A 27,848-nucleotide genomic window follows, 5' to 3' on the forward strand; every position below is an offset into this window, starting at 1 on the left:
TGAAGAGAAGTTGGAACAGGATCATAGTGTGTTTTAAAAAAAATATTAAAATCAAAACCCACTATATCAGAAGCAGGTTATGTTCTCACAGAAAGGGGAAAGATTGGAAGTTGTGATCTTGTTAGGTATTTCTTCTGGGACTGTTTGTTGTCCTGTATCAACAGAAGAAGAAAGAGCTGCAAGACATGCAGCTGAGAGGTGTATACAGTTTTTGCTTCAGATGCTCCAAAGTGGGATTTTTTGTTTTGTGTAAGCAGATCTTAAAAATATTGCATGCTTTGCATCATGGCTTAGGAAGGGTTTTGAGCTAGAAGAGATGGAGAAGTTGGCAGAACACTTCGTATGAGATCACAATTTCAAAATCAGCTTCCTGCATACAGAGCTGAAATATATTGAACCTGGCCTTCAGGGGAAACTACAATGCTTATCTCTCTGATCAGACTATTGTGGGAGAAGGGCACTGTAAAAACATCACATTGTGAGGTAATCTATCATTTGAGTTATAATCTCTGGCTACTTTTTTGTTAATTATATATTTAGGAATAGCTCGATATTGTTCATTCAAAAAGTTTTTAATAACAACTTTAGGAAATTATGGTTAATGGAGTTCCAGTAACTCCAGATGGTTTATCTGAGAAGTTAGTTTGCAGTCTTCTGTTCTTACACTGAAGCGTTTGCTTCTGGCTTGTAGAATAAATCTCTGCCTGCCATTCCTTTTTTAGTTTTTCTAGAGGAATAACTTATGAAGCATCTCTGGCCACTTCTTTCACTCTGTGTTTCTTTTCAAATAGACGTGCCTCTCAAAAAAAAAAAAAAAAAAAAATTATTCAGGACACTTGAGGAATCTCAGCCTTAGCTAAATGCCATGGTGCTTAAATGCTGATAGCGAATGATTTACTGATTGTTCTACTGGGGGTGCGGAAGAACTGAAGCAGCTGGTTATTGCAAGTTGTTCGCCCAGTTATTCTCTAAGGGAGGGGAGGGGAAAGGCTTACATTGAGCTTCTGTTGTGCTAATGGTGACATCTTGTAAATACAAACCCTTAAAACTTAATTCAGTATTGCAGTTTACTGTATATGTGTCATGCAAAATGGTATGAAAGAGGACTGAGTAGCTAATGTCTTGTTCTGCACTGGTGACACATTAATGTGTAATCACATTTTATATTCTGACACTGATGTAAATTTAGATGTCTGAATTGATCTCAGTAGTAAGTTAGTAAATAGAAACTAGTGCTAGTGGGATGAAACATTATGAAATGTTGACCTGCTTTTGACCTTTTCTTTAATAGGTAAGTTCAGTTCTACGCTCTACGAGACAGGGGGCTGCGACATGTCACTTGTGAACTTTGAGCCAGCTGCAAGAAGAGCATCCAACATCTGGTGTGTGTGAAGGCCAGTCAAGAGTGATGATTCTTGTCTTACTGCAACAAAATCTTTGATTTTGATTTTAAAAGGTTATTTAATATGGACTACAAAAAAATCAATATAAAATATTATCCATACACTTTTACTTTTGAAACCTAAGTGATTTTTACTAGAAGATGACACTAACTGCATAAATAATCTTCTCCACTTAAATAAATCTCAGAAAACGAAGACTACTATTAGCTTAAACAATAAATGTCCAAACTGAGAACTTGACAAATGCATTTTTGATTGGCTTATAGAAAGTCTTAAAGGATTTAACCCAGGTTTTGGGAAAGTAGGTGGCTGTTGACCATAATGGCTATTAACTTATTTACAAATGAACTTCCAGTTTTGAAGCAAATGTAAACTGATAAATTTGTTCTCAAGTTCATAGATGGCATGAAACAATACATGGAAGTGTTAACATGCCTGAGGTTAAAATTTGACTTACAGTTGAAATAGCCAGCTACATACTGGAAAGTTCATCTGCTGTTGGAAAGATGCCCTTTCTTTCTCTGAAGGGACAGGAGGCAGAAGAAAGAAAAACTACCCAAAACCTCCCTCCCTCCCTCTCCCTCCCCAGTTCACTACACTACACAGAACTGCTCTGAAGCTATTGCATCATGCTGAATGCTACAAATTCCCACCACGTGTAGGTGGAAAAAGCTATTGGAATTATGGAGTAATGAATAGAAAAGCTCCCATCTTCAAATCTTTCTTGTGAAAATGTGCAAGTGCCTTTTGTAGAGTTGAACTTTGTCAAAAAGTTCTGTATTCCTTGTATAAAGCTGCCAAAGCCTGCCTCTACTGCTTGCATGTTCCGGATGCCGTGGCTTTGCTGATGGCTGCTGTTACGAAGTTATATGTGCTAATGGAAGGAACAAACTGGCCACATCCAAATAATCAGATCTCAGCTTTAGAGAATACTTGAGTTTCAGTGAAATAAAATTGATAACAAAGAATGTTTTTATCTTAAGGCAAGGAACTGAAGGAAAGTTGCATAAATTTGATACAAGTCTTACAGCCATGTGATTTACATGGAAAACAGACATCCAAAAGCTATCCAAAATTGGGGGAAAAAGCAATGGTTGGATATGGACTCTGATACAGTAAGAGAAATTTCTCCTCATCTCTAATGAATGGAAATTGCAAAGTAATTTTGCTCTTCTTACCAGAGGTTTAAGTTTGTTTAAAGTTAAGCTTTTTCAAAAGCGATTTAAGATTAAGTAACTCGGTATACTCATGTTAAGTATGCCCTATTTTTGGCAGGTTTGAGACCTTGATGAAAACAATATAGAATTGAAAGAAATTCTGTCTGTGAACACATAGCAGACTCTGCACTCCTTTAGAGATGCGATGCATGTTTACACATCGGTAGCTGACAAATTATAAAAAATCGGGGTTTTTTCCCATTGGAATAATTACTGTCAGCTGTCCTTGTTAGACAATTTAGGGACTAGGTGTTGAGAAAATGAAGGATAAAAGTGAAAATAAGGGTAAAGAGTCTCTTGATTTACTCTAGCTACAGAATTTACCACAATACACAAGACTAAGTGGATATTTGTATTTAAAATATGTGATCCAAGGAAAAACTTAAAGATTTTTAGGTAAAATTTGCAAGGAGTCAAAATTAATTCGGGACACTAGAAAATTAGAGTGGCCTGTTGAAATAAAATGTAGTTTTATAATCTGAAGTCTTTCCCCTGTTCTTGTAGTGACACGGACTCTCACGTATCGAGTTCTACCTCAGTTCGCTTTTATCCACATGATCTAGTAAGTTTTTCTTATTTATTTTTAAAGTATGCAAAAAATCAGAAGACTTTCCAATTTTATAGCACTGATTAATCATCCAATGTGGTAGTTCTTTCTTCTTAAGAAGGACTCTCACCTGGGTTTAAAAGAAGAGAAAGTATTTCTTTATTGTTGCAGTGACTTCATATATACATACAAAGTCATCTTTCTGCATAGCATTTTAAAATTTAAATAGAAATTGTTTCCTTTGATCTTAAAGCATAGTGATTTTCTAAATCAGGTGGAAATTGGATGTTCTGAGATACCTTGTAAAGGTTTCCAGAGGTGACTGGACAACTTGGACAGAGTTTTCCTTCTGTGCATTACTAAGATTAGCAGGCAGCAGAAAAAAGAATAAATTTTGTGTTCTGACCAAGAGAAACTTCAGTAATTTCCCTGAAAGGAGTTTAAAAATCTGTTGTTGGAATCTGCTGTACAAAATTTTAATTCATATGCAAGGAGTGACTGGGAAAAAAAGGCAGAGGCTTGTGCTGTTTAATACTGCAATTAGCTTTAGAATTCCTTAGTTTTGTGGTCTCTAACCTTTTAAATTGTTGTCAAGTCCAGACATATCTGTACTCTTAATTCTGAAGGCTTACATTGCTGTGTCATGAAAACAATGCAAATGGTCATGATTCTTAAGCTAGGAAACCAAAGTCAAGTATATTGAAGTACCTAATGACCTAATCAAAACGGAAAATGAAATATGGATTCAGCATTTGGCAGAGGAGCAAGAGACCTCTATTTGCCTGACCATGCTTTTGATCAAGAATGTGCTCTTCAAACCTGGTGTCTGCTAGAGGAACTTGCTTTGCTTTCCACCATCCCCCTCGAAAATGTAGCCTTCAAAAAAGAGGCTGCATTACCTGCTATGTGCTGTTGGTTTGCCAGTGTGGTCCCACTGGAGGGAATGATTCTGTTTAAGGCAAACTCATATTTGTAAAAACTTAGCCCATGTGCCTAAATGGAAATTTCCACTGAAATTTATTATTAGTGTGACAAATGTTATGTTATGGTGATTCTACCTTTAAGAAACCAAGTTTTTTAAAAGTCTTCAAAAAAGCACCTGTTTTCTGACACAGCTTATCTTAGACAGTATGTTTTGTATTTTTGAAATGTGTTTAGAAAGGGAGTGTTCCTGCTTGTGTTTATTAGTATTTTTCTAGGAAGAAAAAGCTGGCTGAGCATAGTTACAGTACACTGATGCTTTAAGGAGTCATGAAAAAAAATTTCAAAAACAAGAAATCCAATGTTAAACCTTAAGATAATTAATTATTAAAAAAAAAAAACCCAAAACAAAAAACCCCAAACAAAACCAAAAACCAAAACCCTATAACTTTGACACTTAAAGGTGACATGAGTATTTAAATTTTACTCTTTGCCTTAAAAGATTGTGAAGATTTTTCATTAAATGACATTGTAATGATGATATTGTTTAAGAATAAAGGGCGGTGCATTAAGATGTTTCTTGGTCTGTTAATGAAATTTATAAAGTGGGTTAGATGACACACACACATACTGTAGTAACTTTTTAACCTTCTGAGTACTCTCCTTAAATGTCCTTTGTGGTTGTTAGTATTACTGTGACTTCAAGAGAACTCCAGAGTGACAAACTACAAAATAAATGAGAAATATAGTCAGTCATAAATAGTACCTGACTAGTTAGGGCAGAGCTTTTTTTAGGTTGTCTCTGAGTATATTCTGAATGTAGTGAGTTTGAATTTGACCACTGATGCACGCATATGTTGCTTTGTCATGCAAAAGCAACCATTCGGCATGCGTGTGCATACAGATTAGCTGACTATAAGAAATGTGTTGTAACTTATTTAAATTCAGAATTGGATTATTCTTGTAGTATACACTATTCCTGCTCACGTATCGGTTTGCTTGTCTTCAGATTTGAAGTTTTCAGAGTAAATGGGATAATGTGCTTGGAAGACATGTTCATACTTCATTTCAAATAAGGCATATGCTAAAATGCCACACAGTTGTGTTGTATGCAAACTATTATTGCTGCTGGTGCTGTTCATTTGCCATGTTAAGGACAGGAAAAGTAAGTAGAAGGCTGAGAACTGACAGTGTTTAACGTATAACTTCTCAAAAGTGAAAATAAATAATTCTAGCAATTTTTCCAAAGCAGTTTTCAATAGAATACAGTGATATAATAAAAATGAGCTTTTGTTAATACTGACTTTCTTTTAGCTTTCTCTTCCTCAGATCAGGTTGAACAGGCTGCTAACCATGGATACAGATCTACTGGAGCAGCAAGATATTGACCTGAGCCCTGACCTTCAGGATCACATGCAACCTCAAGAGGAAGCAGCTCAAAAAGTCAAGCAGTACTATCGCTTTTGGATTCTGCCTAAGCTTTGGATTAGCATCAATTTTGATAGATTAACTCTTCTGGCTTTATTTGATAGGTGAGATCCTTGTATGTTACTAGACCTCAGAAAGTAAAGGTTAAAAAATGGTAACTAAACTGTGAGTAATACAGATAAAGCTATCTGTAAAGAATTGTACTTATTTGCTGTACTCTGAAAGATGAAAGAATAATACAAAATGCAGTTTTTCTAAAATAATGAAGGCTACTTTCCCTTTTTCTCTGGCAGTGCTAAAAAGGAAAAAAACCACTCACCTCACGTGAGCGGGGCAATAACGTATTTTGAATGGTCAAAAAGAGATTTGTTGCTAATCTTTAAAGCTAGAAAATAACCTTCTCCAAAAACTGATTGAAAGGGTCTAGAACCTGGCATACACTTAAATTATTTCAGCAAGTAGAGAGAATTTACCTGCTGTTTCAAAGCATTTTTCCAAATGGTCATCTAATACTGTAACCTGTTGTCCCTGCTGCATTTACCTAGTGGAATAAAATGAAGGTGACCCCCCAGTTACTAGCTTTTGGAATATATAGTGTGTTTAAATTTTGGTAATGAACTTCCTTCAGATAAACAATATAGTAGTGATTCTGTCCAGGCAGAAATACTATTAATTCTGTTCCTAAGCACTACCAATATAATACGGAATTCTCTTTATTCCACTTGGCGTATCTTAGTCAAGTGAGAGTATTTAGTTTCTTCATTACAAAATCATGAATGGCAGATTATATACAGGTAAGCTATCATGCATATATTTTTCACAGGCTTGTAATCATCCTGTGTGGGCCTTGAATACAGGTTTATGTTACAGACCATGCTTCTGGTTGAGCATTTGAATTATTTCTGAAGTTGTCTGCTGAAGTTATCTTCTGCTGTTTAAAGTTCAATTCCATAAGATACTAATTGCTTTCAGCTATCATTGAAATCCTGGTAGCTCCTAGCTTTGCTAAAAGGCAGTGTGCTAGTATTGTCTATGCAAGTTCAAATCTATTCTTAACTACTTTGCTACCAGCAGCGTAACTCTTGTTAACTTCTGACCCAACTGTTCCCTTGCAGCTTTTTCTAGACATAGTTAGCTTTTAATTCTATCTCTTTTTTTTTTTTTTCTCTCTCCCTCTAATACAGGAATCGTGAGATCCTTGAAAACGTGTTAGCTGTCATCCTAGCTATTCTAGTTGCATTTCTGGGCTCTGTACTTCTTATAGAGGGCTTTTTCAAGGATATTTGGGTCTTCCAGTTCTGCCTGGTAATAGCCAGTTGTCAGTACTCGCTGTTGAAGGTATTTTAATTTCTATCTTCACTTTCTATAAACAATAGAAATAACTTCGGTTGGGTGTTGCAGGTTAGTCAGAGCTTTAAGGAAAAAATCTGCATGTTTATAATTTAAAAAGAAATGAGTAAACTTCAGATTCATGGAAAGTTTAATAGATGGTCATACTAGGTCACTTCACTAGAATGGTTCTGTGTATGTTTGTTAAACAACCTTTTATTTGTTGTTCTCATGCACTTTTTGTTTTCCCAAGGAGGAGCACATTCTTACTGGTTGAAAACAGCCTACAAACTAAACTTGAAGTTTTATTGTTTTGGTTTTTATTTTTTTTAGTGGATACACCTCAATGCATTCATATTAAGCAATTATATCTAAGCATATTTTTAATCAGATTCTTAGTGTTTATTATACAATTGTTAATGGTATTTTTGTAATTTAAGAATGATTGCTTATTTCCTTAGGATTAGACTATTAGGGTGGAAATCAGATTTAAATTTAAAGTGCATAACACATTGTGTGTTTAAAAAAAAAGGGTAAAAGTTCTAAAAATGAGTTGTTGGGTTTTTTTAAAAAAAATCTTTGGCTATCAACATATACTCTGAACAGATTTTATGGTTTGATACATTGTGTTATTTAAAGGCTCTAGAGTGGCTTGACAATTGTAAAATTAATTGTAGATGTTACTAAAAGAACTTTAGTCAAGACAGTGTGTATGGGGGGAGGTAAACGCACTTATCTGTAGATTGGGTAACTTTCCTCTTTCCATTTTGGTTTCAGAGCGTTCAGCCAGATTCTTCTTCCCCTCGACATGTAAGTCATGGGTGTGTGCCGCTGTACTAACCTGCAGATGTAGAACTTCCACGGAGAATTGATCTTTTTGGTTTGATCTTTTTGGCATTTCTCTTATGTGCCTTCTCGTAAGGCACAAGAGGCTTATGTTGTCTTAGTGTAAGAGAAGGGAACTGATACTATTCCCCCCCCCCCCCCTAGCTTTTGTTTTTTTTTTACAAACTCCTCCCTGTTTTAAGCCTAGCTTTTGCTATAGAGCCATATCATGATAGGTTTTTTGATGAATCTTTAGTATTCAAGCAATTATACTGAGAAGCATTCTTAATGTTGTAATTTGCTATGCTGGTATGAACTGACACAGCTTTGATGTTCTATTCTGGTCTTGTAGATCATTCAGTTGTCCTAGTGTGCACACAGCCTTATTTTTTCACTCTATTAAGCTGAGTATGCGATGCTCTAGTGAGCATTAACATCTGAGCATGGAAATGTTAATGTGCTAGTTTAGCATGATATGTTTATATTCTATTGTGCATCTGCTAGATTGCCAAGACAAAATATTTTTGTTACGTCCTAAATAAGATACGACAAAGCATTATCTCTCTGCAGCAAGTCATTCATATTCTTTTAGGTAATAAGTTGTATATTTTAATGAATACATAGATTCAGATTTTTTTTTCCAGCAGAAGCAGTATCTGAGTAATAAACTTCAATTGCTTTTTCTTCAGAATTAATATATTCTCTCTTGCTTTTGAAGACTAGTCAGAGTTTCTCTCTGACATTTAGTATTGCAAGAAATATACTTTAAGACTTAGTGGAGAATAAGGTTAAATATAGCTTAATCTAACTGTTGTGTTCTCGTTATATCAAAGCCACAAAAAAAGAGACTTCTATCACTGTAAGGCAATGCATTAAGGATTTTATGAACAAAACTTAAGGATGTGCTGAGGTGACAGTACATAATTGATGAACAATGATTGATTTTGGTTCTGAAATTATCTGTAACAGGAGAGTAACAATTACTTTTTCTGCTAGTAATGAAACAAATGTTCTTTTCTTTTTTTCAACAGGGTCATAATCGTATCATAGCCTATAGTAGGCCTGTATATTTCTGTTTATGTTGTGGTCTTATTTGGCTGTTGGATTATGGCAGCAGAAACATATCTACAACAAGATTCAGGTTATATGGAATGGCTTTCACCAACCCATTGCTGCTGCTGTCAGCCAGGGACTTAGTTATAGGTGAGTGGCTTTTTCATGGATTTGAATTGTTTGCATCACCACAGTAGAAATCTCCTTTAAAAAAACATCTTGTTATGACACTGTTGCATCATCATCCTCTAAATGCAGTTCATTTAGTTTCCTTTGGAAAGAGTAGTTTAAGCTTCGCTGAAGTTTATGGGGAAAATTCCCCCCCTTCTGTAGCTTTGCTGTAACAAACTGCAAAGATGTCAACTAATATGGTGTCATAGAAAAAAAATATATATTTTTAGCTTTTTAATTATCTAGTATCTTAGTCCTCATCCCTGGACCTTCTGTTCTTTCTTCTTAACTTGGATCTAGCTGCTTAGTAGTTAAAGAAATGTTTTGATTTGGACTCTTTCGTACTCTCTAGAGGGGCTTGTGGCAAATGAGTAGGAGTTATTTGTGTTTAGCAATCAGGTAGAACAGTACGGACACAATTTTTAAAAATATTATAAACAGATTAAATCTTATTTAATGTGTCTCTTCTCAGAACAGGCCTATCAGCAATACCAAAAATATAATTTTGGGCGGTATGAGGTACTTTCATTGTATTCTGAGCAGTACAGTGCATTCACAATACTGCTGGCATTTAACACCCCACCCCACCTCCCCAAAAAACCCCAACCCAACAAACAATTACAACAAACACCACCCCTTCCCCCAAACAACAAACTTTTCCCCTGTTACAAGATTTATTGAAAATAGTAATAGCTACGTAATCTCAGGCAGAGCCCATAGAAAGGCGAGAGAACGTAAACATTTGAAGACCATCTTATCATGGGAACTTTGTGCATATTCTTTAATGGAGCAAAGTTATTTGGGTGATCCTCTCTGGATCACCTCTTTGGAGGGGGAATAAAATCTGTAAGAATTCGTCTAAGTTGAACATGCTTGCTCTTCAGTTGGACCAAAATATCTGTGCATGAAAGACTACCGCAGTTAAATGTTATGACTGCATGCCTCCAGTTCTTGGACAGTCTTCTGTCCAAGAAGAATTAAAACTTGGTCTTGGTTTTGATTCTTTTTTTTAATTTGTTTTTGACTTTTAGTAAGAATTACTGTCTCAGGCATTTTGGGAATTAGTTTTTATTATTTGATTTTTAGGAACATCGTGAATTTCATACCTCATGCTGTTTCTCCCTTCGACTTTCTGCTAGTAAATCTGTATTTGTATTTAAATGTCCAGAGGAAAAAGGCCTAAGCCAGTTATTTATGAACAGAGTATTGTCCAGACATTTCCAAAGGTGCTTTTCTACAGATTCTATGGTTCTGTTCATGCACTGGCATACTTCATTCTGTATCTGATGGGAAAAGAAGTTAAGACAGCAGATACTTTTGACTCATTCAAGATAGAAAACTAGCTTCATTTCTCCTTGTTTATGCTCTGTCAATTTCGGAAGTGTTTTCTTCCCTTTCCTATCACCTTGAGTCATTGCCATAATGTATATCCATATCCCCATAAGGTAATACATAAATGTATATGTAGGTGGTCTGTTGTATTGTGAAAGTGACCTACTAAGAGTACTTAAGAGTCTTTTCCAGTTTTAAAAAGATGTGCTGGCATCTTCACCAGGCCGTGTCCATTTTGGGGTTAGCTTTTAAAACTTCTTAGTTCAATTAGTTCTGAATGCTTTTTGATCCTTATGTTTTACCTTATGTTTTACTTTCCCTCAGTTCTACCAAGAAAAAAATCAGATTGCCAGAACAGCTCTCACTTTTTAAAAAGAACAAACCAAAATAAAAACCTAGCCCCCTCCCACCCTACACATGCGCATGCGTGCACCCTTGCCTTTGGAGCAACTCTTAATGTTGCTGAAGCACTGTTTCAGAAAGCTTTGTGTGTATTGCAAAGTAAGCTGGCTGCTAGCAAACATACTTTGTTAGCACAAAGTAAAAATCTCAGCTGTCTTTTTTCCCATTCCCAGGCATAGCTACTAGAACAACACAGGTGCAGGGCAACGTAAACTTTGTATTTAGATAACATAATTGTTGTGTCCTTGCCAACAGACAAGTGAGGACTGGTATGAAATTTTTTTTATTTATTTATTTTGTATCCCACGTATTGGACTTGATCAATTGGTCTAAATCTGCTCCACTTTATAACAATTATTTTCTGTTTTCACCTAGGTGGTCCATGTTAGAGAGCAATTCTGTTACGGACTTTAAAAGCCATCAGAAATGTTGGCTTTTTGCTGGGCTATTCTTTATAAATTCTGTATTCCCAGATCTGGTTTGTAATTTTGTTTTCAATGGACCCAAGACAGTTCAACTTATAGGCCTTTATGAAACAACATTTTAACCTGTCAATGACAGAACATTTTATTGTTTGCCTCCTATGTAGGCTTCCTTGAGTAATGAAATGAGATAAAAGTTTGACTTGAGAATTCTGAAAAATATTTTCTTCAGGTCCTGAGTAGCTGGTCTTTAGTCTTATATTTCCCAATTTGTATCAGTAAAAAGATGCAGAACTCAACATTTTTCCCAAGCCCTGAACCTACGTGTTTTTAAACAACATGTAATTATTTAACTTTACCAAGGAGTACGAAAAAAAAAATCAGCTTCTTAGTACCAATCTCACTGCAGATATTTCTAATGTGATATCCTTTAGTATCCAACCATTCTGTGGATATAAAGTTAAAAACTTAAAATTGAGACTTGTGATTCTTTACAGGATACTTAAAAATTGGTTTCTTCTTTTGGTCACTAAAGCTACAAGTCAGTAAGGTCGTAGAAAATCCTCCCTAAACTGTCAGATTTTGTCTGCTAGGGTTATCTTCATGGTTTGATTCTTCTACCCCTCAGAACCTAGAACTTATGATATGCTGCTGCTTGTGAATAATATCTGAACTACTTAACAGTTGTGTAAAAGATTTTTATTTCTGCATCTTTTATTCCTTAAGATGGAAAGTAAGTGATATGTACAGGTTGGGAAATACCGTTCTCTGTATTAAAATTAAGTGGCATTCATTTATCTTTGCATTCTTAAGTCCTATAATTTGCAGAGGTTTTAATGGTTTGTACAGTTACCCATTTTCATTTTAAAAAAGTCACTTAGGATCAGAACTTTTCAGAAGTGGTATGGGAAGATGAGTAAAATTGTCAGCCGTTATTAGTGGCAGAAAAGCCAGAGGTGAAATGCTTGGCCTCTCTTACGTCAGCGTGGATGGTGTTAGCTTGCTCCTGTAACTCCAGACAGGCAGTTAGGCTCGGATAAGCCTCATTTACAATGAGTGAAAACTTACAAGTCTTATAATCTGTAAACACTCTTGGCTGATCTTTGCTAAATAAAAATGGGAAGCCTGAATTGGCCTGTGTCCATTTCTATAGTGATTAAAAAAGAAGTACAAGAAATACTCTGATTATTGGTCTATGTAACCTCCTATATTTAGTCAGTTCTGAGTCATTGAAGTAGAGGTTTACATAATGGATGTTTTCCTTAGAAATAACAGTAGAAATACTTCAGTGATGTTGAGTTAAATGGTGTGTGTGATACCCTAGAACTTAAACTGAAGAGTATATTACCATGCTATATTTTTCATATTCACCACTTTTTCAACTATTTTTTTCCTCCACAGTGTTTACACTATGTTTCCCCATAGTATTCTTCATTGGTCTTCTGCCTCAGGTGAATACATTTGTGATGTATCTCTGTGAACAGCTGGATATTCATGTCTTCGGTGGCAATGGTGAGTGTTTTTTATGTCAGTGGCAAAAGCATTAGACTAGGAGCAGCCATCGGATTAGTAGGCTAGTTAAAAAATTTAGTGATTACACTATTTGTATTCCTGCCCTCTAAACATAGAATACTAATTGTATTTTTAAAAAGGCTAAAGGTCTTCTGATTGATTATTGAGAAATAGAATTACCGTCCTAGTAAGTCTGTCAAAAAGTATTCTTTCTTCCTCAACTGGTTTCTGTTGCAGTTGTGAACCATTCCTATGGTAACACTGTTGAATAAATGAGGAGGTAAATAAAGCCACATAAATTGCTCTTTTAAAAAAAAAAAAAAAATTTGTAGGGGAAAATACAAGTAGTTGCTGTGAGTTGGATTTTTTTTTTCTATCAGAGGGGTGTTGCAACTTAGGGGGCTGATATTTTTCTTAATCTGAAGTATCTTGTATTCTAATCTAATTACATAACACTGTTTAACTTTTCTTTCTTTTCTATGATACTCAGCTACCACAAGCCTGCTTGCAGCACTTTACAGTTTTATCTGTAGTATTGTGGCAGTAGCATTGTTGTATGGACTGTGCTATGGTGCCCTGAAGGTGAGCAAAACTTTAGACGCAGCATACATCAATGTTTTGGGTTTTGTTCTCTGCTTCCTTGTATTTTAGATACTTAAATATGCAGAAAGTGAATTAGAAATATTAGCCTGATTTGGTAGGGTTTTATACTTGCTCAGCTGTGATGTCAATAAAGGAAATGCAATGCAGGAACAAAACAGACTTTTTGCTTTTAAAAGGTGTATGATTTGTGCCTGGACTAACAGGCTATTTTTTGGCCGAAAACACATGACATTTACCATCAGCTCCATTCTACACTGGTTCTTGGAAAAAGAAAAAAAAAAAAAATCACATAAGTGGCTTGTTTCTAGCACTGTTTTTCATGTGTTGGTTTGTTAACCTCTCAAAATGGCTCATGTGAGTATTTTTTCCAATGCTGCAAACCAGAAATAGTCTTTTCAAATTAATCTCTACTTGAAAAGAAACCAGGAAATAGTTTGTAGTGTCAAAGTGAAGATGTGTGCCTATCTGAAAGGTAGAGTTAGCTGGCAAAGGGGGGGGGAACCAAAACAAAACCAACAGCTTTGCCTTGCTTGAAATGCCCTTCTGTTTGAAAACAGTGTGGTGTTGGTTCTGTTTATTGGTTTTGAGTCAATTGGTCAAATGCTCTCAGTTCACAATTAATTGTAGCATGTGCGTGTTCCAACTCAGAGTTGACTGGCTTTTTGCCACTCTGTCACAGAGAGTAAGAACTTGCTAGAGGAAATACTCCCATGATGCTATCACCCGCGGAACATCATTAGCTTTCTGTGAATTTGTATGTTTGACTCATTAGTCTTTTGTAAACATATCTGTTCAAGATAAACAAGCTTTAGCAAAGAATCACTGTCTCATCTTTGCAGATCCAGTACAGATCATGAAAACAAAAGTAAACCCACTGGTTTAATCTGAATTCAGCACATTAGAAAAGAATAAATCTGAGTAAAAACATGTAACTTCCAAAATTAAGAAGTGACTAAATGCAACTCTAAGAACCTGTGGTCTCAAGGAATGCAGGAAATTCTTCATAAGGGTTATGAAAACTGATGACTGTTTAATTATTAAGATGGTGTAGGCTTAAGGGATGTACACTATGTTAGAGTTTCTGATCTATAGTTAGACATAGGTAAATATTGAACAGTATTTTTGTACTAAAAGTCCTGTTTCATTTTGTGGAATTGTAGTTAACTTTTTCCATTCTTTTACTATGGCATACATATTTCTTGTATGTCAGATAAGTGTTACGTACTTTGTCTCCTTTTTTATTAACATTTTATTTCTGTCTCCAGGATTCTTGGGATGGGCAGCATATTCCAGTTCTCTTCTCCATATTTTGTGGTTTGTTAGTGGCAATATCGTATCATCTCAGCAGACAAAGTAGTGACCCTTCTGTACTTTTGTAAGTGACTCAGCTTGTGTTCCTTCCCCAAGGAAGAAGCAAGTTGCAAGGGAACATTATTTATAATGTTAGATATTAGTACTGTTTGAACTGGTAGTCACCAGCATTATCAAAAATAGTATGATATGAGTTCAGTAGTTAGAGAGAAATTCTCAAATTTTGCACCTAGTTCCTCCTCTAATGACAACCTTTCTTTGTGACTTCTGGCAAATCACTTGCATGCCAAAATCTGATTTAACTGCCTGCTGATGTTCTCCAAAATGCCAGTCAGGTGCCATCTTTCTGCTGGTGCATTTGTGCTGAACAACCTATACCTGTTCTGTATTTAAAGAGTTGCTCAAAGCACTAGTTTAAGCTGAAGCCCCCATTTGGATTTTTTGAACTGTTTCACTTAATTTGTTACTGTGTTTTTTATCTTGAATGTACGCTCAAAGCACTTGTTCAAATAATTTCATCTCAGATGCAAAACAATAAGGATCTGGTTTGGTGATTAGCATTCCCGTCTAGCATGGGAGAACAATGTATTCATGTTGCTATTCTGAGTTGGAGTATTGATCTGATGATGAGAGTATTTCTGGTTCAGTTAATAATTATGTGTGTAAAACAAAATAGTTCCAGTAGGAGAAACACCTCCCACAGAATAGCCAATAGAGGCTCAGTCACATACCTGGGTTAGGCAGAGCTTGAACTTGGATTTAAATTTAGCCATAATGTTGGATGAATTTGATAAGCAGTAGTCTGGGGTAGATAGCGAGGGGCCTCTTCTGTGGACAGGGAGATTAATGATTCGTGAGTGTTCACACAGAAGGTAAATTCTTATCTTCGGGTTGACAACTAAACCTTGGCCTGTTACTCTTAGTTCAGGTGACTTTACTCCATTGGTATGAGGTCCTTGTCCCTAGGTACCTGTTCTTTTGTTCTTTCCAAGTGCTATAGCCTGGATGCTTATGTTTGCCCTGCAGGTTCACCTATTTAGCCAGATGTGGCACAGTTAAGCATTGCAATACATTGCAATGTGTAATTGCCTTTGAAGATGTAGGGCTCATTCTGTAGTGAGCTTCCTGTCCATAAAATGAAATAACACATATTTCTGTACTGCATAGGGTATTGCGTAAAAAAAAAAAAAGAAAAAAAAAAAATCACATTGAGGGGTTGAGACACTTAGGTATGGCTAGCAGTGCTGCGTATGGTCTTCTAAGAGCTTAGGTATAAGTTTTTTGGTCTTTAGTACCAGCAAGGTCTGCTAAGAATTTAGTAGTTTGGTCAGCATGGCTAATGCATGAATTAATCAGAGTAGTATAGATTCTTTTGTTGCTGTTGAAGTTTGAATTAAACCAAGGAATTCTTGGTTTTCTAATTGGTGTGGATAAATAGACCACTTCTAAACTTTGCACCAAGTTATATTTCTGTTCGGTTATTTATGAAATAAAGTTTTGTTTCATGAGTATTCAGAACCCCACTTAAAATTCAGTATTTGCTCAGTTACTCCTGTTGGTACTGGAGAAACTGCTGTTTGAACAAGATCTGGCTGCTCATCTTTAATGTTGGTCATTGTGTGCAACCAGAGAACTAATTCTTTTATGAAGTTGAGATCTCATCTTTGTAAATTTGCTCAGCCATGTGAAAGCACTAATATGCCAGGATTATTTTTTCTTGTAATCGACTTGTAATAGAACTTTTGACTTTGTTATTCTTCTAAAACCACGTAGAACAAAACATGCTTTTCAGTGGGGTTTTTTTGTCTTTCTTTAAGCTCTTTAGTGCAATCAAAATTTTTTCCTAATTCTGAAGACAAAAACCCTGAGGATCCTCTGTCTGAAGTAAAAGATCCTTTACCTGAAAAGCTCAGAAATTCTGTGGTAAGTAGGCTTTTTAATTATTTTATTTTATTTTTTTTAATACAGTCTAAGCACTTACTTTACGTTGGTTTGTATAGGATCTTAGCTCACAACACTTGTTAATTACCATGGTGTTGATTAGAATCGATATCGGAGCATTTCCTTTAAATCTGCAGATGAACCAATGTACTACACTGAGTATAATGCTTATATTGCAATTTAAGTTATTTAAAAGGAGGCATGTGAGAGAACTGGAATTCCCTAATGTGAATTCAGTGAAGTATCATCGAGGATGTTCTTCTAGCTCATATTGATAATAATAAATTATACTTGCAATTGTGCAGAAGTTAGTGGGATAGAGTTAATGGTGGCAAAACTATATTAACTCAGTATTTCTAGTAATTGTGGGCAAGAGCTTTGTGTGCGCTCTTCCAGAAGCAGAAAATAAAAATGGTAGAAAGTGTTGTGGGGCTTCTTTGTGGTTGGTTTGTTTTTAAGGAGCAGATGTAACCCGTTCCATTTACTTTAGCATATACTTTGAATTTTTAGTACAAATTCACTCTAAATATTTATGAAAATAGTAATATTTAAACATTATTCTTTTTCACAGAGTGGAGCAGTAGGTAAAAGACCTAAGAAGCTTAGTATGTTTAACTTGTACAAAAGAAGGTTGAACATTCATTTAACCTTGTGTAGGACTTGGCTGTAGGGGAATAACAGTATAGATGGGTTTCTCCTAATACAGCAGGCACAAGTGTGACAAGGTGCAGTGTGTGGAAACTGCAAGTAAATATTTAGAGCAGAGAAACTGCAATTCTTTTAACGCTTAACAGGAGAGAATGACTATAGGAGCTGCAAGGTCCTTTTTAGCTCTCAAACTCTGTTGTTAATCACCAAGAGGGCAGGGGAGCTGAGGATTATGATATTTTCTTTCTTTCAGTGTTCTTTAATCAGGACTTACTGATTGGAAAAAAAAAAAAAGTTGTATCCCAAGAAGTTAAGACCTTGCAGCAATAATTGCTGTGTGTAATTATTTGGCCGATTTTGGAGTAGTTAATCCTTTAATGATTTTTCTGTGCTGAAAATATTAATACTGTATTTACAGAGTGGGAACAGGTCTAAACTTGGGAGACTCCAAGTTGTAGTGCCCTAAGTACATATTGCCCCCTTGTGACTGAGTCTGGCATCACTTGTTTTGTTGTTTTTTTGCCTGTTATCAACAGCTTGTCTTTATTTTTTTTTTTAGGGGTAACAGAAAATTCAAACTCATTCTGCAGGGTCATTCCAAAGCTATCTTTTACCCTTCTGCAAAGGAGGGGGAAAACGGGTTAAAGAGCCTAGTTGTTGCACCTGGTCGTTAGCTCTGTCTGGGCAGCTATCTTCCAGAGCTCTTAATTGCCCCATAGTCTAAGCAATTCTTAGATCATAAATGGGAAATTTGGCTAGCCCTTCCAGCTCTTTCATCAGTGCTCTAGGGGGGTCCTGATACCCCCTCACAGTTCAGAATAAGAGAGATAATATATTGGCTATATTAATTTCTCCTGCCCCACTTTGGGTATGCATCTTTCCACTTAACTCATTTGAACTAATGCTCTTTGCCATAAGATTTATCTTGTGAAATTTCTGAGAACTTCAATGGATGTAATTAGCACTGGCATAACTTGAAAATCTTTAATCGGTTTCAGTGTTACTGCTGATGGGCATTAAGAATCTGAAGAGGACAACTAAAGCTGGTATTTTCTAAAATTATTTTGTTTTGACTCCCCAGAGTGAACGATTGCAGTCTGACCTGATTGTGTGTATAGTCATTGGTGTACTCTATTTTGCAATTCACGTCAGTACAGTATTTACAGTTTTACAGGTAAGGTGTTCCATCATGTCTGCCCTTTGTCTTCTATATACAAATACTCTAATGTGATACAACGCTTATTCTGGTAGTGCATCGGGTCTCCTGACTAGTTTTAGATGGTCTTTAAGTATATAGTATGACAAGTACACAACTGAAGATATTCACATTCCAGTTTTATGTGCTCAAAAACTCTTCTTCCCCTGCTCTTTCCTAGTTTCTTCTTACATTCTGCATTTTTATTTTAGTCTCTGACACAAAATGCCCTCTTTTGCTTCATCTATCTCAGTTAAATAGTGACAGGATCATCTTGGAGTAAGGAAAAATGAAACTTGGAAAAAAAAAAAAAGCTTAAAAGGTTTGATTCTTAAAGATTGAGGTGTTGAACCTTGACGCAGCAATTGCATGCTAGTGTGGCTCTTTGTAGACTATAGTATAGGTGAGTACCCCTTCACTGGAGTGGTTATTTACAGGACTTCAAAGAGCCTTTGAGTTTCAAGGTTTTTTACTTGTCAGTCTAGATAATACTACTGCTTTGGATACTTTTAATGTGTATATACGACTCCTACTTGATGATGATGACATGGGACCAGATCCTGTGCTTGAATTTGTTTAAGTAAAGGCATTTGCCTGAAGAGTTGCCGTTACTGAATTTCTTATTTTGGTATTCCTGTAATGGAAACATTGGTTAGCTTATCAACAGCCTTATGTCAGGCAAATGAAAGTTTCTTGCATGTATTTTAGAAGGATTTTACTCTCCCACTGCTGCCTACAGTTAAAGTAAGAAACTAATTTTAAAAAGCATATGCATTTAGGTAGCTTCAGGTGAAGTGTCCTACTTAAGCAGGTGTGTTAGGGTTTTTTTCAAAGGAAAATATCTCTGTTTTATGGCTGGACTTCAGCACTCCTCCCAAATCTTGCTTTCTCCCACGTTTGAGAAACTTGGCTATATGCTCTTCACCAGTTGTATAGTTCAATAGGCTTAGGCTTCACAGAATTTTGAATCAACAGCTTATAACAAGGTAATGCAATCCTAATTTTGTCATGACATAGCTAGAAAATTAGAGAAAATTTTAATGTATAGAAGTGTTACTATGAAATCCAGTCCTCATACCATGTTAATATAGTAGTATTTTGTGGCTTCTGTGAAGGACTTTGGTCTTGGTGAATTAAGAAGCCTCCCACCTTCATCTCAAGAGAATATAAGATTAATGATTTGTTTTTCCTTATGCTTATACGTCCTTTTATCCAGCAGATGAAAATGTAAATCAGGTTCAGCCTTTAGAGGATAATAGCTTTATCATTTATAAAATGAAATGCAGATGGGTCAGAAGCAATGGACTATGAAGGAAGATTGGTGTACTGTTTTTACTTTGAAATACTTACCAACTTAGTGAAAATTTGTTAGAAATAGATGGTTTATTCTCTCACAGGTATTTCTTGTTTGAAATTAAAGTTGGTAGTACAGCTTCTCATGAAGAAATACATTCCCAACTTACTATTACAGGAGCACCTGCCTAGATGCTGGAAAAGGTATTACATTATTAGTGTATGGTTTTGTTTATAAAACACAAACCTTAATTTCTTCAATTCTTCTTTTTAGCCTATTTTAAGTTATGTTCTCTATGCATTGGTGGGTACGGTAGGCTTTGTGACCCATTATGTTCTGCCTCAACTCCGAAAGCAACTTCCTTGGCATTGCTTTTCTCACCCGCTGCTGAAAACCAAGGAATACTATCAGTTTGAAGTCCGAAGTAAGTATCACTCGTGACACTTTTTTGAACTTGCTGTAGTTGCTGACCAACTTGTGTTACCTGTTGATACACTTAATCTCCTTTGTTATTCTCACCACTGGAGTATTTAATGACGTCTAATCTAGAAATGTCTTAGTTTCTCTGTTCCTCGTGCTTTGATTCCATGACATCTTATGTATCTCGTAACTGATGATGATAATATATTGCATGTGCTAACATTATCTCAGAGCAGTTCCATTAAAGCACAGTCTTCAAAATCTTAAGTTGCAAAGTTTGTGCTAATGATTGCCTTAATAATTTTTTTATAAAGGTAGAGTGTTTTTCACTAGGTATTTCTTCAAGACAGTAAGTTTTCAAATGTTTTAGAGGATTAGGTATGGTGAATGCTGTTGGAGATTTCATCCTGGCATGGATTTGATTCTTAATGGTATTGTTGACATGTTTAACAACAGAAAGTAGTGAAAGTGGCCTACTAATGGAAAAAACACACTAAGGGACCAGTGTTACTAGTTGATCTGCATAGACATGCGCTTGAACCTTGTGTTAAAGTCTACATTTTCATGAAATCTTTCCCTGGAGGCTGCAGAAAATACGAAGTTAGTTATACTGCTGATCCATTTTCCAGTATGGATAAATGTAGCGGTAGATTGTGGGGTCTCCACTGTTGGAACGTTTTCATTGTTAACAGCAGACTTAAATTTCTATCAAAAGTGGCTTAGAAACAACTGAAGCTATTTTTTTTTTCTCTTCAGTTAATTTTCAAGGTAAGGCAGTAATGAAAAGAAAGTGAGCATTCTGCTGCAATCAATTGATTTGCAAACTTCCTACCTTTGTAGCAACTATGCAGTGTGATCTTTTCCCTGATGTCTAAATTGTGGGCTTTTTTTCAGTGATTGGGTGTAAACATGGATAAATATGAATAGTAATTGTAATATGATGCCAAACTCTATTTGGAGGAAGAAGTGAAAAGTGCAGTTGTATGCCTTAGATTTTTAATTTGTGAAACTAGAGAAGCTACAGTTGATACCCTTTTCCTGATACCTGACATCAGTATTTCCATATGTAGTAGCGTTTTCGGGAAAGAGGACAGTCATATCCAGTAACGTTAAATATAAGTTTGTAGCACATCCCAGTTTGGTCCCTGTAACTTCTAGAGAATTCATGCTGTGTTGATGACTAGCTGTCGTTACGGCTTCTGTTGTAGAAAAGAAACTTCAGTTTTTGCTGGGGTCATCTAGGCATGTGCAGTCATTCATAGCAATGAAGAGGGGTGGGCCTTTGTCTAGCCTCTTTCAAGTATACCTTTAACCCTTTACGTATGCAGCAATGTTTAATGTAACTTTTGATGTAGGCTTTTCCAGCCTATATTTGTGCTGCCTTGTAAAATAAATTTTCTCACTATCTTCATTTGCATTAACTTGAAACATAGCAATCCTGTAATATAACTTGCAGTTATTGTAGAAGTTTAAAAGAAGTTCTTAAGTCTCAGACGTTTGTGTTGGCAGGTTACGTATGCTCTTCTATATTGTAGAGTTGTCAACCAGAAATCTTTTGGTTCGAATATGGTTGAAAAACATCCTTTTGCATGAGATAAAACGCGTAATGTCAAACAGCTTCATCAATATCAATGTTGAAATTATTGAAGAGGTGGCAACTGAGTTTGTTTCCTGCCATGTACAGTAAGCAAGTAGCTTGCAAACTGTTGTATTGTAATACATTTTGTATAGGTATGTAACAGTGCAAAAACTCTACTAGTTCTAGCGACAGTAGCTTAGAAGGAGCTTCTCTTTATTTCCGTTAGATAAAACTATGGAAGACTAGTATGAGAATACAGTTAGTATTTGGCTCCACAAATTACTTGGATCAAGAATCTTTATTCTGTTAGCTGAGTTTCATTTGACAGTACAATCTGATTTCTTCTTTTTAATATATCTTTATAGATGCTGCACATGTTATGTGGTTTGAGAAACTTCACATTTGGCTCCTTTTTGTAGAGAAGAATGTTATCTATCCACTGATAGTCCTCAATGAGCTTAGTAGCAGCGCTAAGAATATTGCTAGTCCAAAGAAACTGGATACTGAGTAAGTAGAAAAGGCTATCAAGTAATCTGAGTATGTCTACTGTGGTGGGAAATTAAATAGTGAGTTCTGGCCTCAATGGGAAGACAGTTAATTCTATTGCCTTAAAACTAAGGCAAGGAATAAAGTAAGTTTTCCTTTATTTGAAAGCTCTTATACAACCAAGTCACCTTGCCGACTTAAACTGAATGGAGTATTACAGCCTTAAACTAGGAACCTGCATGAAGATAAATCGTTCAATTCATAGCATATACTGTAAAGGTTGCAGAATTATCTAGTAGCGTGATATCAGAATTTCCTTGTTGATCTTCAAAGTCTATAGTATCATTATCCAGACTGCAAGTTCAAGATAGTGCCAATATATTCTGATATCTTGTCAGGTGTAAACTTAAGACCTGTGTAATGTTCCCGGAGTTGGTGTGCCAGCTTGCAGCCCCTCTACAGCTTTCTGCTCTCATCAAAGAATTCCCCAGGCCTTCCAGCCCCTAAGTATAATCTGTATCCAGATGGAATTGCACACTGCCTCTTAAATTGAGTCTTAGTTATAATCCTTCGAGCAGTGTACCTGACTGTCTCGGCAAATGAGGGTTCAATAATAGGCCCTGCATTTTTTGCCTCCGAGAACATTGACCAGGTGGCTTTTTTGGATTTGAAGTTCTGTTGATTTAGAACAGAAGTGTTGCAGAGAAAATAAATCTCAAAACAAAATTGAATATGTATTTGGGAAGGGAGGTGTTGGATTTTTTCAGGTATGGGTTTGGTTTTTTAAGTTTAATAATCCCTGGATCTAGTAAGTTCTTGCTTTGGGTTCATTACTCTTGTGACTACAAAACCTTTGGGAGGAATATTGCCATTACATTATTTCAGTGTTATTTTTATAAACCCTTTGATCTGTCAGTTACTATCTCTGAAAAAGAATATCACTGTAAATTTATCATTAAGTTGCAGTTTCCCCAATATAAGCTGGAGTAGTACAGTCATGCAGGAAATAATGGTAATCCAGTGTTCGTTAACATCCTCTTGCTGATTAATCTAGAGCACTTCTAGCATTTTTGCATCTCAATATTCATAACCTAAATCAAAGACAAGGTTTCTGTTCAGAGTACAAGGATATTTTACCTCTGATTAATTTTGTTTTTTTTTAGTGAGACTCTTACAGATAGCACTAATCCTTGAACATTGATTGACTTGAGAATACTGAAAGACTTGGATAGTAACCTTAAAAAAAAAAATAATCTGAAGTCGTCTTTAAAAAAAACAAAACAAAACAAAAAAAACTCCAGAAGCAAACCCAAATCTAAACCTTGAGTTTGAAGAGATTGGCAATGCACGACAGCAACAATTTAGGTGGTCTTTAAACCCCTTTCAGACAGCAGATAAGTAACTGTTTTCTGTGAATTTCTTATACAGGTTGGGTGCTTTAATGATCACAATAGCTGGCTTGAAGTTACTGCGTTCATCATTCAGTAGCCCAACGTGCCAGTATGTCACTGTTATTTTCACAGTGCTCTTCTTTACTTTTGATTACAAAAGTTTTACTGAGACCATGCTGCTAGATCTCTTCTTCATGTCCATACTCTTCAGCAAGGTAACTTAAACTCTCTATTTCTAGGTGTTTCAGGTCATCCAAAAGGGAAAACAGATAGTCCTAACTGATAGGTAGTCTTCAAGATCATCAGTTCTATTGGTACTGTAATCAATATGCTTTAAGACAGATAAGATGTCTTCTTCCCAAAGCACTTATGTTTGAGAAAGCATATGTTCTAAACATCTCATGAGTTTCTGTTAGTAGAACAATGAAGTGCATATTATATTACTTGCTTCATTATTACATCTTTTTTGTAAGTCTCAAGACATTTTGTAGACCAGTAAGAACTCTAAGGTGACCAGTAAGTTCCACAGGATGTTTGTGTACTGCAAAGCACGTTGATTCTCAGCCAAATCACTAAATTTTTCTTCTCTTTTTTTTTCTTTTTTTTCCTGTAGCTTTGGGAACTCTTTTATAAATTGAGATTTGTATATACCTACATTGCTCCCTGGCAGATCACATGGGGATCTGCCTTCCATGCTTTTGCCCAGCCCTTTGCTGTGCCACGTATCCTTTGAAAATGCAGGCTTTTTTCTGAAGTCGTGTATTTATAACTTCTGAATGTTGCATTATAATGGGTTATGTATTATGGGCTAAATCTACTGAATGAACAGGTTTGTCTAGTGAGTATTTATGAAGAACTGTGCACACTTTCTGCCTTGCTACAATGCTACGAATTATACAGTAGCAGATAGAGTAGGAATAGAATTCTGACATAAAATAAACATGAAGCAGGAGTTACTTCATTCTGAAAATGACACAGCTTTTCTTCTGACAGTCATTCCCTTTCTTGAGAGTCATTAACTATGGTTTTAGTTCTTGAGGTTTGCATTTTAAACTTCTGTAGGCTGGTTTGAATGGAGATAGTATTCTCTGCAGAATTTTGAGAAAGAGAATGATCGCTGTGTCTAGTGCCAAATTTTCACTTATTTCTGTTAATCCCCTTATTCCTGGAGATACTGTAGAGATACTTTGCTGCATAAAAATTCTTGGAGATCTTGTTTTGCTCTTAATTGGCGTTGCAGTCTATTTCAGGTACTATCACAAAGCTTGAAAAGTAGTTGTTGCTTGGCTTTCCTTAATTCTGTTATCCGACAGATTCTGCAATGTTGTTTGTCCAAGCAGCTGTGTCAGCTTTCTTCTCTACTCCACTGAATCCTTTTCTGGGAAGTGCAATATTCATCACTTCGTATGCCAGGCCTGTCAAATTCTGGGAAAGAGACTACAAGTAGGTGAAATAGACCTTTAAAGTTTGTGTCCTTTGGTTTTAATAATGTAACTATGGCTAAATGTGTTGTGGGTTTTGCTTTTTTGTTTTTTTTTTTTTTCCTCCAAGTGCTGCTATTTTTTTCCCCCAGAGAAAACTAGTTTATAGCACTAGAAGTTCAATGAACTTGTTTCTGAAACACTGTAGCAGCTGGGTTTTTTTCTAATACTAGCAACATTTGCTTTAGCTTCTTAAGTAATTTCTACTTAGAGGTATGCCATCCTGGTAATTTTTTTAAACATAAAATTACAGTATTGTAAAGTGCAATTTTAATCAGAAAGTGAATTTATGTGCAAAAAGGTTTTGGGAGGCAGTTCATAACTGTATTTAACCTGTGTTCATTATTGCTCATTTCACAGCTAAAACTGGCTAACCCCAATATAAAAATCTTTAAAGTAAATTTTTTTTGATCCAGGTGGGATCAGTAGTAAAAAATTCTTAATGTCAGTTTATACCTCCCTGTGTTTTATTTCTCTGAAGTCCGCTATTGTTGATGGAGTATCAGACCAGTGAAATGTTAGATAAACAGCATAGGGCAAGATAAGCAGATAGTTCTGGTATTTATGGAGAATTAATTTTTCATTTCACTGCTTTATTGATTTCCCCCCCCCGCCTTCTAACACTAGAACAGTTTATATACAATGTTCCAAATCTTACGTTAAAGAGTTAAGGTTGTAATTTCAGCCAATGAAATAATAACTTTCTGAAAATTGTCTGTTCAGTGAAATCTACTGGAATGCTAGCTGTGCTGATTTAATTGTTTTTAAGTTTGTCACATCTAAAGCTTTATGGTATCTGTCTAAGAAAATACATACACTTATATCTAAAGCTAAAGATTATTCTATGGCTACTTACTGTGGGCAAACTTTATTAGGTATTGGATCATAATGCTATTATAGGCAGAAAATACTTTTACATATGAGAAAAGCAGCAAATTTGCATATAAAATTTTAAAATAACTTTTTGAAACTATTTCAGTTGGAATATTTTTTAACAATTTTTATTCTCTTAGTAGTTTCTTCCCTTAGATTTTCTTACAGTAATAAATTTTGTGTTAAGTATGCTTTATTTTATTATTTTCAGCACAAAGCGTGTGGATCATTCAAATACAAGACTGGCTTCACAGCTTGATCGAAATCCAGGTAGCTTTCCTAGTCTGATTTTGGTGGGGGGGTTTTTTTGGGTGGGGTGGGGATTTTTTGTGGGGGTGGTTTTTTGGTTTTGTTTTTTTGTCAGTTTTTTTATTGTGGTGCTTTTTTCAAATGTAAATAGCTTTTATAGGGTTTTTTAATAGGATTCATGATCAGTTTGCCCTCTGATCTTCTCCAACCCTGCCCAACCTTTCTGTTGTTCTGTCTACTGTTACTTTCTCCTCCATCATCTCTCTTGCTTTATTCTTTAGACTCTCCTATAAGTTTTTCTTGTTTTCCCCCTTACCTTTATGTGTGTCTGCTTTACTTTTTTATTTATAATCGTAGTGTGCATTAAGCTGTTCTGCTTTTTATTCTTTTTAAATAATTAAAAAAAGCCAAACGTTATTTGAGGGTATCTCAATGTCATGGTGATGAGACTAGTACAACAGTCATTACTGAGATACTTCTGTGCTCATTTGCTTTTGCACTTTATGTGTAATATATTGACGGGAGATGTATGAGTGGAACTGAAGGAATAATTTGGAAAATGGAGGAGTGACTAAGAAAGGAAAAAATTTGGTCAAAAATACTAAATGTCACTTAGCGTTCATCTGGAGTAATTGTCCCTTAAAAAAGGGAGGGTGGGGTGTGGAGAACGACCTTGAAATAACGTTGCTGTTAAGAAAAGTGTAGGATTCAATGTGAAGTGATAATTGACATTCAACCTTGATGTTTTTCTGCAGATTCAGATAATAACCCAAATCCAATCTTCCTGCAGGTTCAGATGATAACAACCTGAATTCAATCTTCTATGAACATTTAACCCGTTCTCTTCAGCACAGCCTATGTGGAGACTTGCTGTTGGGTCGGTGGGGAAACTATAGTACTGGGGACTGCTTCATCCTAGCCTCTGACTACCTCAATGCACTAGTACACCTTATAGAGATAGGAAATGGCTTGGTCACCTTCCAGCTGAGGGGGCTTGAATTCAGAGGTGAGTGTGTTATACTTCCTTAACCATCTGTACTAAAAAGTAGACTTCTGCTTTGGAAACTTTAAATTATTTTCAGTTCCATCCTGTAAATTAATTGCTTTGAAAATGGGCTTCAGGGCCTCTTTATGCCCCTGTCACTTGTGAGGAAAACTAGCTTGCTGTAGCAGAGTTGATGCTAAGTCTCTCTTTGCATTTTAGTGCAACATGGCTACCATAATTGATTCTTAGAGACACCTAACTAAAATGTGATCCTAGAGTGATAAATTCAGCTATCCGAATCTTTTGTGTTCATTGGCAGATAGTTCACTTGGTGTTACAGAAACGTAATTGGAGACTGATTGGATTCTAAACACTTTTAAACACAAGTCAACATTTAAAGCAATCATATAAAGTATTCAACTCTTCCTTCTTTTGTCTATTTTCTCCTAAGGAACTTATTGCCAGCAACGAGAAGTAGAGGCCATCACTGAAGGTGTAGAGGAAGATGAAGGGTTTTGTTGCTGTGAACCAGGCCACCTTCCTCATATGCTTTCCTTTAATGCTGCCTTTGGGCAGCGTTGGCTGGCTTGGGAAGTGCTTGTGACAAAGTATGTTCTGGAGGGTTATAGCATCACTGACAACAGTGCGGCTTCCATGCTTCAAGTCTTCGATCTCCGGAAAATTCTCACGACTTACTATGTGAAGGTATGATTCAGATCAGTACAACCCTTGCGGGGAGGTAGGCTGGATTACATCTGGGAACTGCTTCATGTCTTGAATGTTTAATGTCTTTCATATGAGGATCATAGAATGTGATACAAATTATAAAT

The 27,848-nt window shown here is 35.8% G+C and overlaps 1 protein-coding gene across 3 annotated transcripts in view; it reads left to right on the forward strand.

Annotated features, from left to right (window-relative positions):
• PCNX (pecanex homolog (Drosophila)) overlaps nt 1–27,848 on the forward strand; it is an 80,661-nt gene that overhangs the window by 36,786 nt on the left and 16,027 nt on the right. For 2 of the 3 annotated variants that reach the window (XM_009319180.1, XM_009319178.1), the window contains exons 8-26: nt 1,292–1,382; nt 3,125–3,182; nt 5,403–5,620; nt 6,701–6,854; nt 7,623–7,655; nt 8,702–8,873; nt 12,452–12,562; nt 13,053–13,144; nt 14,431–14,540; nt 16,294–16,399; nt 18,147–18,239; nt 19,828–19,978; nt 21,919–22,060; nt 23,468–23,645; nt 24,044–24,152; nt 24,744–24,873; nt 25,996–26,054; nt 26,824–27,039; nt 27,470–27,723. In XM_009319180.1, coding sequence (XP_009317455.1) covers nt 1,292–1,382; nt 3,125–3,182; nt 5,403–5,620; nt 6,701–6,854; nt 7,623–7,655; nt 8,702–8,873; nt 12,452–12,562; nt 13,053–13,144; nt 14,431–14,540; nt 16,294–16,399; nt 18,147–18,239; nt 19,828–19,978; nt 21,919–22,060; nt 23,468–23,645; nt 24,044–24,152; nt 24,744–24,873; nt 25,996–26,054; nt 26,824–27,039; nt 27,470–27,723 — 2,477 coding nt within the window. The remainder of the gene's footprint in view (nt 1–1,291; nt 1,383–3,124; nt 3,183–5,402; nt 5,621–6,700; nt 6,855–7,622; nt 7,656–8,701; nt 8,874–12,451; nt 12,563–13,052; nt 13,145–14,430; nt 14,541–16,293; nt 16,400–18,146; nt 18,240–19,827; nt 19,979–21,918; nt 22,061–23,467; nt 23,646–24,043; nt 24,153–24,743; nt 24,874–25,995; nt 26,055–26,823; nt 27,040–27,469; nt 27,724–27,848) is intronic. The other variant, XM_009319179.1, reaches the window with a different exon arrangement.

The sequence above is a fragment of the Pygoscelis adeliae genome, unplaced genomic scaffold (assembly GCF_000699105.1).
Source record: "Pygoscelis adeliae isolate BGI_AS28 unplaced genomic scaffold, ASM69910v1 Scaffold22, whole genome shotgun sequence".
In the NCBI taxonomy this organism is placed as follows: Eukaryota; Metazoa; Chordata; class Aves; order Sphenisciformes; family Spheniscidae; genus Pygoscelis; species Pygoscelis adeliae.